At 57.8% G+C, this 15,335-nt stretch overlaps 1 protein-coding gene and 1 long non-coding RNA gene across 2 annotated transcripts in view; one reads left to right on the top strand and one right to left on the bottom strand.

The window, feature by feature from the left end:
* NDUFA10 (NADH:ubiquinone oxidoreductase subunit A10) overlaps positions 1-13,194 on the bottom strand; it is a 37,759-nt gene extending 24,565 nt beyond the window's left edge. The window contains exons 1-5 of the mRNA XM_006151933.3: positions 13,021-13,194; positions 7,886-8,054; positions 7,102-7,317; positions 5,783-5,869; positions 2,517-2,638 (exon numbers count right to left, since the gene is read on the bottom strand). Coding sequence (XP_006151995.1) covers positions 2,517-2,638; positions 5,783-5,869; positions 7,102-7,317; positions 7,886-8,054; positions 13,021-13,095 — 669 coding nt within the window. The 5' untranslated portion in view covers positions 13,096-13,194. The remainder of the gene's footprint in view (positions 1-2,516; positions 2,639-5,782; positions 5,870-7,101; positions 7,318-7,885; positions 8,055-13,020) is intronic.
* Positions 13,195-13,202: 8 nt separating this feature from the next.
* The window catches only part of LOC114008412 (uncharacterized), a 37,426-nt gene continuing 35,293 nt past the window's right edge, over positions 13,203-15,335 (top strand). The window contains exon 1 of the long non-coding RNA XR_003549941.1: positions 13,203-13,253. This is a non-coding gene — a long non-coding RNA (uncharacterized LOC114008412). The remainder of the gene's footprint in view (positions 13,254-15,335) is intronic.

Here is a 15,335-nt window from a genome sequence, read left to right as displayed (position 1 = left end):
GAGCCCAGCACGGGGGAAGGCCCTGGAGCAAAGCCTCCGTCCCCCTGTGCACCGAGCCCAGCACAGGGGAAGGCCCTGGAGCAAAGCCTCTGTCCCCCTGCGCACCAAGTCCAGCACGGGGGAAGGGAAGCTCTAGCAGAGTCTGTGGGAGGGAGAGAGAGAAAAACGAGTAGGCCTGCTGCTCAATGTACGATGACAGAGATACTCTAAGACCGCATTACTGAGTACTTGCGACAACGTGGTGAATGTACTAAAATCAGAGTTGTACCCTTAAAATGGGTGACTCTCATGGAATATTAAGTATGCCTCGCTAAAGCTGTTCACAAAACAAAAATATATGACACAGGCAGCTTTGCCTTCTCGCCATTCTGTCATGGATAGGGTCACAGGGCCAGCAGGTGGCGTGATTAAGGTGCTGGGTCAAACGTGGCTGAATTTGCAGTTCGAGTTCTGGACCCGGCAGCTTGAGAAACATGTCAGGCATATGTGGGTGCATGCCCAAAATCTCAAGAAGAGAATACAGGACAAGGGGTTTGGTGTGGACCCTGTGGGGAGGGTGGCTTCTCACTTTCCCTCTATCTCTTTCTCTCTCCTCTATGTGTGCACGCACTCTACAGCAAAAATCTAAAAAAGGGGGGATCATGTGGGGTCACTGGAAAAGTAATGAATTTTTACATAATAAACATACCAAAACTCTTCCAAAGACCAAATATGTCCCCCAGGAAAACAGGCAGCAGCCACACCCTCCAGGAAGGACCTGGCACCCTGCAGAGGTGGCTGTGCTTCACCTTCGAATCCTCCTGGGTGCGGCTGCGAGTGCTTCTGCGTGGGGGGGACTCGGGCTAGGGAAGAGAGGCCGGGCAGCCAAAGTGCTCTAACACAGGCGGCGGGCTGGAAGGCCCACCCTGTGCTCCAAGGACAGTCAGATCACACGCAGACCAGACGGGGCCGGCGGGCGGTGCGCACACACAGGACAAGCCTCTGGCCCAGGAGTCCAGTCCACACTGGACGCAGCAGTGTGGGTGACTGCTCGCCTTCCTAGAGTTTAGAAACGGCGTTTGGCTGGCCTGCCATTCATTGCCAAAGGCTGCAGCAGAGGCGCAGATGGCATTGCCAAAAAATCAAGGTAAGACACGCGCATCCGTGACACGGCCTCGCCTGGAGCGTCTCCTCTCACACACAGCGGTAATCTCAGCTGTGACAGTGTTCTGCTAAGACTTGCACAAAAAAATTAAAAAGCTGACTGCTCCCGTATGGACCCTTGGGATCATTTATAAGATCTTGTTATTCCAGCTATCAAAACAGTAATCTGGAGATTCTGAATTTTTATTTTTCAGTAACTATCAGTTTAGTAAGCAAAGCTGTGCAAAATTATTTCATGGAGAAATAACTGAGTATTTCTCACTCATAGTACCCCCTTTTGCCACTGATGGGACATTCTTCAGAGTGGAAACCACGGCCCAGTGAAGAGCGAGCTCTCTAGAGTGGAAGGCAGTGGGCAGCCATCGGCTGGCCCGGATGTCCCGTGGTCACAGCAGGCCAGCAGGAAAGCTGGTCTCATAGCCCCTCTCAGGAGCTTTCTGCCCGCTGGACAAGGTCATCTCCTGAGTGCCGGCAGGAACGCCAGCCAAGGGTAGGCACTGGGCCGGCGGGCACATGAGAAACCCCACGTTCCCATCGCAGTCTAGGGGGAGATGACACTTTCCCCCAGGAAAAAACTCTGCAATACTAAACGAGAGCTAGCCACGAGGCCAATGCTCAGCCAGTCCTGCACCTCCATCGTGCCTACGGGGCTACAGGCCACGGCAACTTCAGGATGCGAGTCTCTGGCCACCTAATTAGGGGGAAACGGATGTGTGTAGGGACCACTCCACTGCCCTAGTCCGGAGTGGGAAAGGAGAGAGGCACGACTGGGAGAAACGGACGTAAGTGCGGAACTGAAAGGGCTCTGAACTCACTTTCAGCTCACAGGTAAATAACAAGACCTAAAAACCCCACCGGAAGGACCAGAAGATGGTGTGATGGTCACGTCGCTGGACCCCCACATAGTCAACTGTGGTTCGAGTTCCAGACCCAGTGGCTTAAAATTCATGCCAGTGTGTGTGCCCAAAATCCCAGAGGTGACTGGAGGAGAAGAGATGCTGCTGTGGCCATCCACCCAGGGGAGGATTCCCCTCTCTCTGTCTCTCTCTCTGGTGAGTGCATGCGCCCTATAGCACAACTCTCTCAAGGAAAAAGCCCACTGGAGACTAGACAGGCACCCAGCAGAGGAATTTCTGCAAAGAGGCCCTCCCCCTCTCGCGAGACTGACTGATGTGACCTGGTGACAGCAGTAGGGTGGCCCATCCACCCGCAGGAGCGCCCTCTCGGTGGGGCCCCACAGTGGGAACCCCATCCCAGAGGGACAGTCGGGAGCGAGGCGCCCACCATTGGCATGGCAGGGTGTAGGTGCTGACGGGCAGTCAAGACCGCGAGGACTCAGGAAGCGGCGCGGCCTCGGGGCAAAGGTGCATTACGTTTCCCTTCTTCTGAATCCGACTCTGGATCTCGGGCACGGGCACGTCGATGTAGACCACTATGTGGGGAGGCAGGTACTCGCAGATGGTCACCTTCTTCACCTCGTGGTAGTGCTCCACACCTGCGAGCCCAGGAGAGAGGCCATCAGTCCCCACGAAGTCCCCGCAGGTCCACAAAACAGGCACCTCCCAGAGAGAGAAGGTACACGACAGCCACAGCGTAACCACAGGCTGCACGTGGCAGCTGTGGGGCCACGAGGGCCAGAGTCGAGCCCAGAGGCGCTTCACGACTCACACTCAGGGCAGGCCCGCTGTGCCACGGACATCACGCCACAGGACAGACCTGTGGCACGTCCGGCCACGTCCAAATCCACCTGTCCTTCCTGGGAAGGTGGTCACACAGTGTCCTCCTCGGTGTGTCCTCCTCGGTGTGTTCACTCCTTCCCAGGGCCACAGGCACAGGAGTCTGGGCTTCCCCAGCGAATAAGGAACATTTTGAAAATATTTTCCAAATAACTGGAAAATGTCAGTCTCGATTCCCCGGGTGTAACTTATTTCTGTAAACTCAGCCAGCTACACAGAACTACCCAGTGGGCCAGGTTTAGACAACAAAACACCCTGAAAGCCGCCAGGGCTGCAGAATGGGTCTGTCGAAGCCGTCGTCAGACCTCCGACACGGATGGTGTCATGCAGGCACACTCGCCCTCCTGTGGATACCCTGTACCTGCGTGTCACCGGCACACATGGCTGCCAGGAAACAGCGGGGAGCCCACTGCAGGGGTGTGGGTGAAGAAAAGCTACCTCACCCCCAGGGGCCATGTCAAGAAACCACCATCTGCCGATCTTCACGAGGGAACCTTCCAAAGCAACAAACGGGTGACTGCGCCAAACATGGCAGGCGACCACGCTGCATTCCCAGCCATGCCCAGCGACTGGCTTCAGAGGACCAGCACCTTGGGCAGCGCCTTTAACCCCAGGACAGAGACTTGGCCCATGAGGACTACGCAGGGGGAACGCGACTTGAGCAAAATACCGGGCTACAGGGCGGCACCAGCACCGTCCGGGCAGCTCCAGGTGGCACGGGCAGCTCCAGGTGGCATGAGCACACGCAGTGTCCACGAGCACCATCCACGAGCACGCGCAGTATCCACGAGCACCGTCCACAAGCACCGTCCACAAGCACGCTCAGTGTCCACGAGCACCGTCCACGAGCACGCGCAGTGTCCACGAGCACCGTCCAGGCAGCTCCAGGCGGCACCAACACCGTCCACGAAGCACGCTGGCTGCACCGGCTCCCTTGGCCAAGTCCCCTCTCTCCCAGTACTCCCGCCGGCGCTTCCACTCCTTAAACCACTCTGACCTTATCTGTCATCTCCCTTCTCACCAGCCCAGCTCCAGTGCCCCCAACAGGGAAAGCCCACGGCCACATCTCCATTCTCATCACTACACTTGTGGCAGCAACCACTGACCCTTCTCCCACCCTCTCTGGCTGTCCAGGAGTACCTGCGACCCTCCGGCTTCGATGCCTCAGGGTCTCCACCTTCTCAGAAACAGCCTCCACAAACCTGGCCTTAGTCCCCACCATCGCTTAAGGACTGTGCCAAGACCAGCTTGCCCCGACACCGCCCCCCGCCCAGCCCTCGGGCCAGTAGCACCAACACACCATGCCTGTAGGGTCTCGGGGGCTTGCACTCCAGGGGCTCCGCGTGAGGCCGCCTTTCAGTGCACTGTCTGCTGGTGGCCCGTCCGCCCAGGTGGTCCTACTACTGTCCCCAGTTCACTCCCACAAAGCTGACTGAGCAGGCTGGCCAAGTGCTCCCAGTCCACACCTTGGCCGGGCCCCAGCTCTCACCCACTGCCCAGAGCAGCCCGTGGGGCACACTGTTGCGCCAAGTGTCTCTGGACGCACCCTTCAGAGAAAGGGCTGTGTTCATTTACATGCAAACCTCACCACGTTCCTTCCCAGTTAGAAGTCCATCAGTGGCCTAGTCCTGGGGACATAAGCTCTTCACTGCTGGGACCGCACGGAGGTGGGGTACGGGGCTGGGCAGCCTGTGTGCACCACTCAGCCCTGGTTCTGGCTGGCTGGGAGGCTAGAAGAGGGTCGTGGCGTGAGACATGGTGAGGGTGCTATCTCCCTCACTTTGCTTTTCTCTCATGAAAAGAAACAATTACAAAGAATCAGCCCTCCGGAGCTGCTTGGTATTTTCAGGAGAAAACCCCAGAATCCCAATCAAGGTGCAAGCCCTCCCTGGCGTGGCCCGCCCATCTCCCAGCACCACCCACCAGCGCCCATCTTGGCCTCCGGAGACAGCAGGGGCTGCTGCCGGTGTGGCTCCCCTCCATCCTCCCGCTGCACTGCAGGTGGCACCTGGAAGCTGGCAGGGCAGCCACCCCATGCTCTCCCGCTCACTCTGGCCTCCTGGGGAGACGAAGCCATCTGTCTGCGGCCTGCCCACCTGTGGGTCTATCACCCCTCCCTGCCCTCGGCACAGCCCGGCACGTACAGCAGAGCCCGCACACTCCTGGCCGCCCAGGCCGCCAGATGACTGGCCTCACTGCCCCTCCCGGCCCCGCACGCACACCTCCCAGCAGCAGGGTGCAGGCTGGCCCCCTCGGCTCTCCCCACCAGCTCCCCAGCCACGCTTGCTCCGACCCCCAGCTCGGCCTCAGCACACTGGGGAAGGGGCCACATAGCCTGCTCACTGCTGCTCCCTGCTCCTGGTGGCACTCACTGTAGCCTACCCTGGGCCTGCCTTGAGACCACTCCTCTTCGGCAGGAGGCCTGTACTCTGCCCGTCTGCCCCGTCCCACCTCAACACCCCACAATGCTGCTGTCCCCAAACACGGGAACTGCAGTGTGTCAGAGGGACAGAGGACTGCGACAACGCTGGCAGCCGTGTAGGTGCAAGCAGAGGGAAGTGATTCCTCCAAGACCACCAAAACCAGACCCCAGAGTCGGGGGAGTTTGGGTCCCATTCCACCCTCAGGTCAGGGAAATCACGAAGGTACAGAGGAGCAGAGCCAGGGGGGCTCCTGGGGAGGCTGCGGGGCATGGGCACATGAGCAGAAGGACAAGGACTCCGCAGAGGTGGCAGAGGCCGAAAGATAGCCTCTGAAGGGGGGGCCGAGGGCACGCAGGTGGTTTCCTTTTCTCACTCCAGGACACGAGTGGGAACGCTGAAATAACTGTGTTATGAGACACACGAGTGCACGGCCTTCCCGGAAGTCGGAGTCAGGGGAGGGCACCCAGCCGGGCAACTCACACTGCTTCCGGATGAAGCCCTGGCGGTACATGGCCTCCAGGAAGACGAAGTCGCTGTAGATGGAGCGCTCCAGGACGACGCCTTGCCCTGCCGAGAGAGGAGCGAGGGCAGTTAGACAGTCGCCCAGCACTGGGACTGGGAAGAGCAATGGGGCACAACAGGTATGCACGATCCGCGTCCACACCGACATTTTCAAATGGGATTTTTTAAAAGCAGCAAGGCCTTTTTGATTCTTGGCGACATGCCACTGTCTCACTTAGGCAGCTGTAACAAAAGCACTGTGTTAGCAAAAAAAGCATTTCTACTTTTAAACAATCCGATTCTAGCCAGATCCCAGGATGGCCTCCCATCTCCCCGACCCCACCCAGGAACATGCTATCACCACGGCTCCTCCCAGGGCACATGAACCCAGCAGCAGCTCCCACCCACCTCCTCACCTCCAGCCAAGGTCAAGGCCCAGCCCTGCCTGTGTCCCTCCGCATGCCTACCCAACACCATTCACAAACTGAGGGTGTTCCGGAACGCAGCAGGACCTGCTACTCCTGCACACAAACCTCTGGTTGGCCTCCTCTCCTCCAGGGAAGCCACTGCAGCGCCCGCCATGGCCCTTCCGGCCAGGCTGTGCTGCCTGGGACCCAGTGACCTGCCGCTCACATGCTGCGCTAATGTCAGAGACCCCGAGGGCCATGCCGGCAGCTCAGACCAGCAGTGCCCCAAGTCCTTGCTGCTGGACAGAGGCCTCCCCAGCCCTCCGCCCCCCCTGCCACAGCCCCCTACAGGCCCCCACACCCCTTCCTGAGGGCCCCCAAGAGGGGCCAGCCGCTCGCGCGGAGCTCCCGAGGGCTCTTTACAAGCAGAAGCCTGGCTGCCAATAGAGCTGGCACAGGCTTCCGTCCTGAGCTGGTGCTTCTAGAAAGAAGGTACTTCCACCCAGACCCCAGTAACTGAGGGAGCCACCGTCCCATTTCCCCAGGCCCCACGTGCCCAGCACGCATACATGGCCATGGAGCGGGCGGTGCGCTCTCCCCGGCAGTACAGGGAGAGCTGCTGCCCTGTTTCTCCAGCGCTGTCAGTGACTCTTCTCCTGACAGGAAGGTAAGCCAGCACCGGGGAGGCGCAGCCTGCCCGCACCTACCTCTGCCTGTTTAGTCCTGGGACCGGCTCGCAGGAGCCCCTGTGGTGGCTCCCGTGATGTGAGCATATGAAGCTCGCTCCAGGACACGAGTGGGAACGCTGAAATAACTGTGTTATGAGACACATGAGTGCATGGCCTTCCCGGAAGTCGGAGTGCACCCGTGCGCGCCACCCGCGGGGCGCACCTGTGCTGAGCAGGTGCTCCAGGGCGTCGGCGTACTGCAGCAGGCGGCTGCTGTAGAGCCAGGACTGCAGGCGGTAGCTGTTGCCGTCCTCGCTCCGCGGGTTGTCGTAGAACTTCTCCAGGCTGCAGCTGCCACTGAAGGCCGGGTCGAGGGGTCGGCCGTCCCCCGTCACGCTGTCTGCGTAGTGGATGCCGGCTTCAGGGAAGTGCCTCAGGCCTGAGGAGAGAAGTGAGGGGTGAAGTGGGGCTGGGCCAGCAGCGGGCGGCGCGGACCACCGGACACACGGCCCCCATGAGCCTCCGCGGCTGTTCGTCAGCGGCTGGCAGTCCCCGCAGGCCTGTGTCTGAGAGTGAGAAGCACTTCTCTCGCCCAGGCCTCTGTCCTGAGTTGCCGACCAAGTCACCCAACTGCCTATTACTGCTTCCACTTCTGCGCCCTGAAGGTGGCCAGGGGCACAGATACTGAGGGCTGTGGGTCTGGCATGCACGTGTGTGAGCGAGGGGGCTGCGCTGAGCCCTGGGGCCCAAGGAGCCTCCAGGAAGCACACGGCTGCTGCCAGGACCAGACAGGACCGATGTCCCTACGAGGCTTTGCCACTGGCCAGCAGCGTGACGTCAGCGAGCCTCGCCACCGTTCACTGTCTACAAAGGCAAAGGCACAGGGAACTGAACGGCCTATCTCTCTGAGAGTCGGTGCAAGGCTGGGACAGGACAGCCCACGTGGGGTCCCAGTAAGACAAGCACACACCGAGGACACAGTCCTGGCGCGCGGCGGGCGCCCATACCGAGTCTCTCCGCGATTTCTTTGGCGAGCTTGCTTTTTCCAGAACATATGTTGCCGTCTACAGTTATCACCTTGCTGCGCTCTGTGAGCTTCTTGGTTGTTTTTTCGCCAAGTATGTAGGCCAGAGGCCCGTACTGGAGCTCGCGCCGGGCACTGGTGTGGATCCCGCCCTGGAAAACACAACGGCATGGCATGACTGCCCCGGGGCTGCTGCAGCACCGGCCCAGGCTGTGCTCCTCTCAGCTGCTGGAGACCAGGCGTGTTTACAGTGAGGGTCTGTGTGCCACCTGTGGGATATCTGCGTGTCCGTAACGGCAGATCCTGAGGACAGGGCAAGTCTAAGCAGGCCGCTCGCCCACGTGCCACAATCACCTTGTGCACAGCCCGCGGGGACTTTACAATGCTTCTGACGGGGGTACTTCAACCGCAGCCCATCCCACGAGGTTGGGTGGGAATTTCCACTTGTGGCCTCATATCAGTGCTCCTAAGTTCCAGATTTCGGAGCATTGTGGGCTTTGGCCTTTTGGACAGGGATGCTCAACCTGATTTACGTAAAATACCAAGAACCCTCCCGCTGGTGAAAATGCCCACGCCCGTCTCTGTGACCTCCCCATGCACTGTGCCCACCCTCTCCCCAGCATGTGCCGACTGCTCACTGCTACACCCTCGGGGCCTGGCCAGAGCCTGGACCAGAACACGCTCACCGTGTCCCGCAGCAACTGGGTGGGCAGGCGAGGACAGGCAGCAAGGGGCTGGGGACAGGGAACAGTGAGAAGCACTTCTCTCGCCCAGGCCTCTGTCCTGAGTTCCTGACCAAGTCATCCAACTGCCTATTACTGCTCTCCCCTCTGCATCCCGAAGGTATCTGAAAGCTCAGGCCTAAAGCGGAAACGCCACACCCACGCCCAATTCCCGACCCGCTTTCCCTCGTGACAGAGGACACCCACCATGCACCCAGGACGGTCCACATCCAACGAGCAGAACGGTGAGCATGAGAGCCCTGGCGGACGCCGTCCCCTCCCCCGGCCCTATGACAGCTGAACTGCAGACCTCCTGGACAGGACATCATGTCCCCACCGTCCTCACGCCTCTCCCTCACCTTCTGTCTCCAGCACTCCCAGTCACCAGCCTCTTCTCCGTAATAGTCAAACCATCTTCCTTTTGGTGAGAGATTTTGCTGTAGGGCACGTATACTCGCCCGAGACACACAGAGAGAAAGCAAGAACTCGCCCCCGAATGATGGCCATCCCACAGGCCCTTCTCCAGTCTCCTCTTGGGTGCTTGGGCACACATGCACACAACGTGAGTAAGCCACTGGGTCCGTGACTTGAGCCACAGTCGACTACGTGGGAGTCCAGCGACATAGCCATTAAGCCATGTGCTGGTCCCAGTCAAAACTACCTTTAAGAGCTTTACTGTCATTGCTAAAAGTCAGAAAGCGTCAAGTGGCCTTCGACAGCTGACTGGGTAAACTGGTGCATGCAGACCCCGGGGCAGCATTTGGCGGTGAAGAGACGAGCCACGGAGCCGCAAGAACACGAGTGGCCGACCCTCAGACCGTCGAAGGGGGCAGCGGTCTAAAAGGTGACGTGAGACATGATTCCAATGACACAGCACTCTGAAAAGACAGAAAGCCGGAGGTGGGAGATCAAGCAGTGACTACCAGGGGCCCCAGGGAGAGGGGAAGCACAGGAAAGTGAGACCGTGCTGTCTGGGCCGTAACAGTGGAGACACGTCAGTACACACTGTCAAAGACTACACCACTTTATACCCAAAGAATGAACTACGCATTTCCTTTTTTTTTTTTTTAAAAGAGAGATGTCTGCTATAAGGTGTGTATACTCGCCAGAGAGAGACAGAGGAAGAGAAAGTGAGAAACTATCCCCAGGGGATGGCCAGGCCACGATCCTTTCTCCTCCAGTCTCCTCTCAGGATTTTGGGCACACACATGCATCTAGTGAGTTTCAAGCTTCCAGGTCCGGCACTTGAACTGCAGCTGCCTATGTGGGAGTGCAGTGATGTAACCATTATGCCATCTGCTGGTCCCAGCATATCAAAATTTTTAAAAATGTATTTCCATGGAAGAACCCCAGGATGGAAAGCTAAAGGTAACTCAACCACCCGACTGTGCTACAGAAGTATGAAGCACCCTCACTGAAGCGGTGGGCAGAGCTGCGAAGAAACGAGCGTGGTCTGCCAGTAAAGGTGACACAGGCACTGTGCTCGGCGTGACGCAGACGTTCTGCACAGGGCCAAGGGCTGACAGTTCTGCTCCTGCTACGTAAGTGTTCTGGAATTGGGCAGTGAGGGAAAGGGGTGGCAGGTGGTGGGAGTGAGGTGCCACAGCTGGAGCTGTCACACAGCTGGAGTGGGAAGTCAGAGACGCCCGAGGCCAGATGACCTGCGTGGTAACGGATCAGGGTCAGAGATATCCCTGTGAACCCACATGTATATACACGACCGGGTACGTCCCCTCCTGTCAGTCGGGAGGCGTGGAAGCGAGGACACCCCAGAAGCAATGGCATCCCTCGCACCTAGAGCTTGGTTTCTAATACCATTTTCCAATAAAGGGAATAAAAGCTTCCTGTAGAAACTGCCGGCTCTAGGCCTCGGCTGTCCTGTGGTAGCAGAAAGTACGGAAGTGTTCACACATATGTGCGCATGCACACACTCACACACACACACTGGAAAGTCCAACACAGGGACACAGAGCCATGAAGGACAAGAGCTCCCGACAGCACGCCTAGAATGACCAGGACAAAATGAAGCAGTCTTAGATTGTAACCAAAGCATAAACTAAACATCCAAGAGTCCACACTAAAATAAAGGGGCTGGCCTGTAGCACAGCGGGTAAATTCTCGCCGCAGGGGTAAGAGTCCACACGGCTGCGCGAGATGCACATCCCAGCTTTGACAGCTTGAAAACACACCGGCATGTGTGCACGCGTGCGCCCAGAACCTGATGGGATGGAGAGGTCTGAGAAAAGGACTGCGGCTAACAGTGCCCTACTAGACATGCCTTCCAGCAAAAGCAGACAAATCTCCCACGCAGGAGAATTCTAGTTTATTGACACTCTGCCTTTAGGGAAGGGGGAGTAACTCCACGTCCTTAGTGTGGGCTCCACGCCACCTCCTTCCTGGAGTAGAGCAAGGAAGAGCAAAAGGGCTGCCTTCACAGTGGAAGCACCCCCACTAACTTGGCTGTGTGCAGGGCCGACAGCCACAGCGGAGCCTGAGCTAGCACGTTGACGGCTGTCCTTTACGTCCGTGGTCCTCTCCCAAGGACACACATCCCACATCTCTGCAGGAGAGAGACACCAGCAAGTCCCAGTGAGGGCAGAGCATCTGCCCCCGACTGCTCAGAGCTGTCCAGGGCATCTAATAAAAAGAGATCTGAGAGGGGAACACGACCAAGAGGCATGACAACGAACCGCCGTGTGGTGTGCCAGGTAAGATCTCGAAACGGACGCTGCTAGGAGAAACCAGCAAATCTGAGTAAAGCACAGCTTCAGTCAACTAAAAGGTGAGCATGCACGCATGATTCCACTTTTGTAGATACTGTCAGGTGCCTTCGAAAAGTTCACAGAAAATGCTCTGTATGAAAAAAAATGCACGGAATTTCACTTTACCACAAACTGCCTCGGTGCCCCCCACACTACAGACATTCATAGCAGAAAAAAGAATGGAAAGAAATTTTTTTTCTTTTTTTTGGAGAGGTTTTTGCTATAGGGCGCATGCGCTCGCCAGACAGAGAGAAACAGAGAGACAGAAAGCGAGAAATCACCCCCCAGGGGGGATGGTCACGCCACAATCCCTTCTCCATTCTCCTCTGGGGATTTTGGGCACACATGCACACGCGCCCGGCGTGAGTTCTAAGCCACTGGGTCTGGGACGCGAACCACGGTCGACTACGTGGGAGTCCAGTGACATAGCCATTATGCTAACTGCTGGTCCCAAGAATGGGAAGAATTTTTACTAAAATGTCCGAAGCACTGCCTACAACAGCAAATGGGAACCACCATGGGAAATGGGGCTAGTAAACGGCAGTAAATTCTCTCTATATTCCCGAGACCTCAAACTCCGGACAGTTCACGAATATTTTGTTCACTCAGTAGCAACTGTGCAGGAGCACTGACTCATTCTCTCAAGTTTTCTAAGGCCCAAGAGCCAAGCACTTTTCTAAACAATGGGGAGCAGTAGAGAGTCAGAGGACCAAAATCCCACTGGGCATCGAAGCCGGTGAGTAAATTACAGGGCTCCCAAGTGGCACGGCATGAACTCCCACAAGGCAGACGGTGGTTGGAGTCCCGGATCTGGCAGCTTGCTTTCTCACTTTCTCTCTCTCTAGTCAAATTTAAAAAATAATAATGCAAATAAACTTGAATGAAGTAATTCTTCAAAAAGACAATTAGGGAACCAGCAGTTAGCATAATGGCTATGTCGCTGGACTCCCACGTAGTCGACCGCGGTTTGCATCCCAAACCCAGTGGCTTAGAACTCACGCCGGGCATGTGCATGCGTGCCCAAGATCCCGAGAGGAGAATGGAGGAGAAGGGACTGCGGCGAGACCACCCCCCCTGGGAGGTGATTTCTCACTTTCTGTCTCTAAGTCTCTGTCTGTCTGGCTAGCGCACGCGCCCTATAGTGAAAACCTCTCCAAAAAAAAAAAAGATAATTACACCGCGTATTCACTAAGTGCTCCTGGGACAGGACAGACGCCGGCAGCAGAACTTCGAAGCGGACCCACACCCCACAGGCACTCCCAGTCCCTCCAGCCTCCCTTTCTCATCTCTGCACCTACTGAAGGTGCTCACCCCCGAGGGTGGAGCGCCCGGCGCACATGCACTGTCACGGGCTCCCCGGGTTCGCCTCGCTAGCACAGGTCCCCGTTCACCTGGTTTCTACAATCAGCTTTCCTTTTCTCCTCCTTTTGCAGTCGGAAATACCTCCTAAAAACACTAACGTCATTTTATAATAAGAACTCTCTGCTCGAAATCCCTTGCTGACCTAACCCTAACCGGAGGTCAAGTCCCTCCAGTCTGCACCTACGCAGCTCCTGCCGCCAGCCGGCAGAGACGGGAGAAAGGAAAGGGGCCGCGCCCAGCGAACCCGAGGCCTCCCGCTCGCCGCCCCTCACCGCGCGCCGGGTGCCTGCCGAGAGGATCCGAGTGGGCGCGGACGCCGGGGCCAGTTTCAAGAGCCGCAAGGCCATGGCTACACGGTCAGAAGTGGCTCAAGGACCCGAGGGGACGCGGTCGCAGCGGGGTCCTCTCCTGATGCCGGCGCGCCGCCGTGACGTCACCGCCGAACTGCCCGCGGCGCCTGTCGGGAACTTTCTGGCAGCGTGTTCGGGGAGGGTCGGGGAAGAAGGTAGGCGGGGCCGAGGGGCGGGGCCGAGGGACGGGGGAGGGGCCCGGGAGAAGACTCCGGGACCCAGCCCTTGCGGGTTCCGCGGAGAGCCCAGGGCTGAGAGTCCGCGCCAGCTCCTAGACGAGAGGGAGGCTGCAGGGCTCCACTGGCAGCGGGTCTAGGCTCAGCTCAGCGAGGCTCGCTGTCTGCAGCTGAGGCTCCCCTCACGCTGAGCCTGCGTTTGTGCTCTTCATGTCGGTCGGCTCTCAACCTCTCCGTTGATGGCGGGATGAAAGACAGGTGGGGCTGCAGGCGTGAGAACGAAGGCGTTTCAATGATGCTCCGGATAGAAACCACCGTTGTCGAAAGCGCCCAGTCCCCCAGCACCGGGGCCTGGTTTATGCGATGTAGGATGGACCCCGCATCTCAACACGCATCCAGATCATTCTGAGGCAACTGGTCCAGACCCTGCGTTTTCCACGCAGTTTTCACCGCTGGCCCTGGCCCCAAGCACGGCTCCTGCCCACCTGGCTCGCAGAAAAAGCTCTGAACACAATCTGGGTGCGCACACGCTGAGCGCCCCGCGGTCTCCCTGCTGTCCAAGTGAGAAGGCGAGGCCTGCGCGCACGTCTCTCTGTCTCCTCGAAGCCGTCTTCTTGCCGTTGTTTCTCAGCATTGTCTGCATAATGGGGATGGAGGCCTTCTTCGGCTTCTCTCGTTTGCTTCATCTGCCCTGTGGGTCTCACCTCCAGGGCTCCCCTTGTTTGTCCCAGCTGGCCCCAGGTGAAGACTGCCCTCAGTCGTATTTCCTAAAGCACTGTTGTATTGACATCTTCGTATAGCTTAGTGGGGAAAAGGAGCAAAAGCACTGTGGGAAACGAAAGTAATGCTAAATTAGACGTCAGACGTCACCGTCCCAGATTTGTACAACGTCCTTGCCGAGTGGCATCATCCACCGTGTATCTGGGGAACTGCCTGTTGAGAGTCCACTACTGGAGCTGTGTCTTTACAGTGTCATGGCTTTGTTCACCGAACTCCCAGCATTGGGCAAAATCCACAGCATGAGCCATAGGGACCGGGGTTGCTGGGCTGCCCAGGCCAGTATCTGCAGCAGCACCTCCAGGGAGCTCTCCCTGGGGAGCCCAGCGAGGCTCACCAGATGGAGCGTAGACTTGGTTCCTGGTCTCAGCACAGAGTGCAGGTTCCAGGCTGGGCCACCTTCAGGCCCCATGGGGAGGGCTGGTCAGTTCCCTCGGGTTGGGGTCCCAGTGCCTCTAGCCTCATTGCCAGAAGGGTTGCTTCTATCAGAGTGAGTGCTGGAGCACCGCAGCGGCTCCCGGTCAGGGGTTCAGGCGCAGGGACGGTCAGAGGGCACAGGGCATGTTGCTGCTGACTGTGCTGGATGGCGCGGACCCTTTGAGAAGGCTCTTACAGCAGCCACATGTCCTTTTTTTGGGAGAGAGATTTTTGCTATAGGCTCATGCACTTGCCAGAGAGACAGAGATAGAATGTGAGAAATCATCCCCAGAGGGGATAGGCACACTGCAGTCCCTTCCCTCTATTCTCTCAGGATTTGGGGCACACACGTATGTGTGCCCAGCATGAGTTTCAGGCTGCTGGGTCCAGGACTCAAACTGCAGTCGATTACGTGGGACTCCAGTGACACATTTATTATGCCATCTGCCGGTCCTCGGCCACGTGTTCTTACCTGCAGTGCCACTTGGAGCTTGAAGTCTTTGTTCCAAATAAGCCTGTAAACGTTTCCCAGCATCCACGAAAACGCAGATGTTGAGGTGTTGAAGACAGTGTCGTTAGGTGCTGGGCCCCCGAGTGTCCCGGCCCGCGGAACGTATCCAGCAGGGAACCCGAGCAAGGGGGTGGAGGTTTGGAACCAGGTCACAGTGGCCTTTTTGTTATGTGAAGGTCATGGCAGCCATTTTGATGTGGGTGGCTTCCCACATATCCCCCTTCTCTGTTTTATTAAGAGACTGGGAACCAGGGGGAGCTGTGCCTGTCTTAGGTTGGAGCCATTATGGCCGAATGAATCCTCGATTACCCGTCATTGGAACAACCCATAGCAGAGATGGGTGTCCTGTCTTAGGT

This window comes from Tupaia chinensis, unplaced genomic scaffold (assembly GCF_000334495.1).
Source record: "Tupaia chinensis unplaced genomic scaffold, TupChi_1.0 Scaffold000332_1, whole genome shotgun sequence".
Classification (NCBI taxonomy): domain Eukaryota; kingdom Metazoa; phylum Chordata; class Mammalia; order Scandentia; family Tupaiidae; genus Tupaia; species Tupaia belangeri.
Note: the sequence above shows the minus strand (reverse complement) of the source record. Positions and strands in the feature narration are given on the sequence as shown.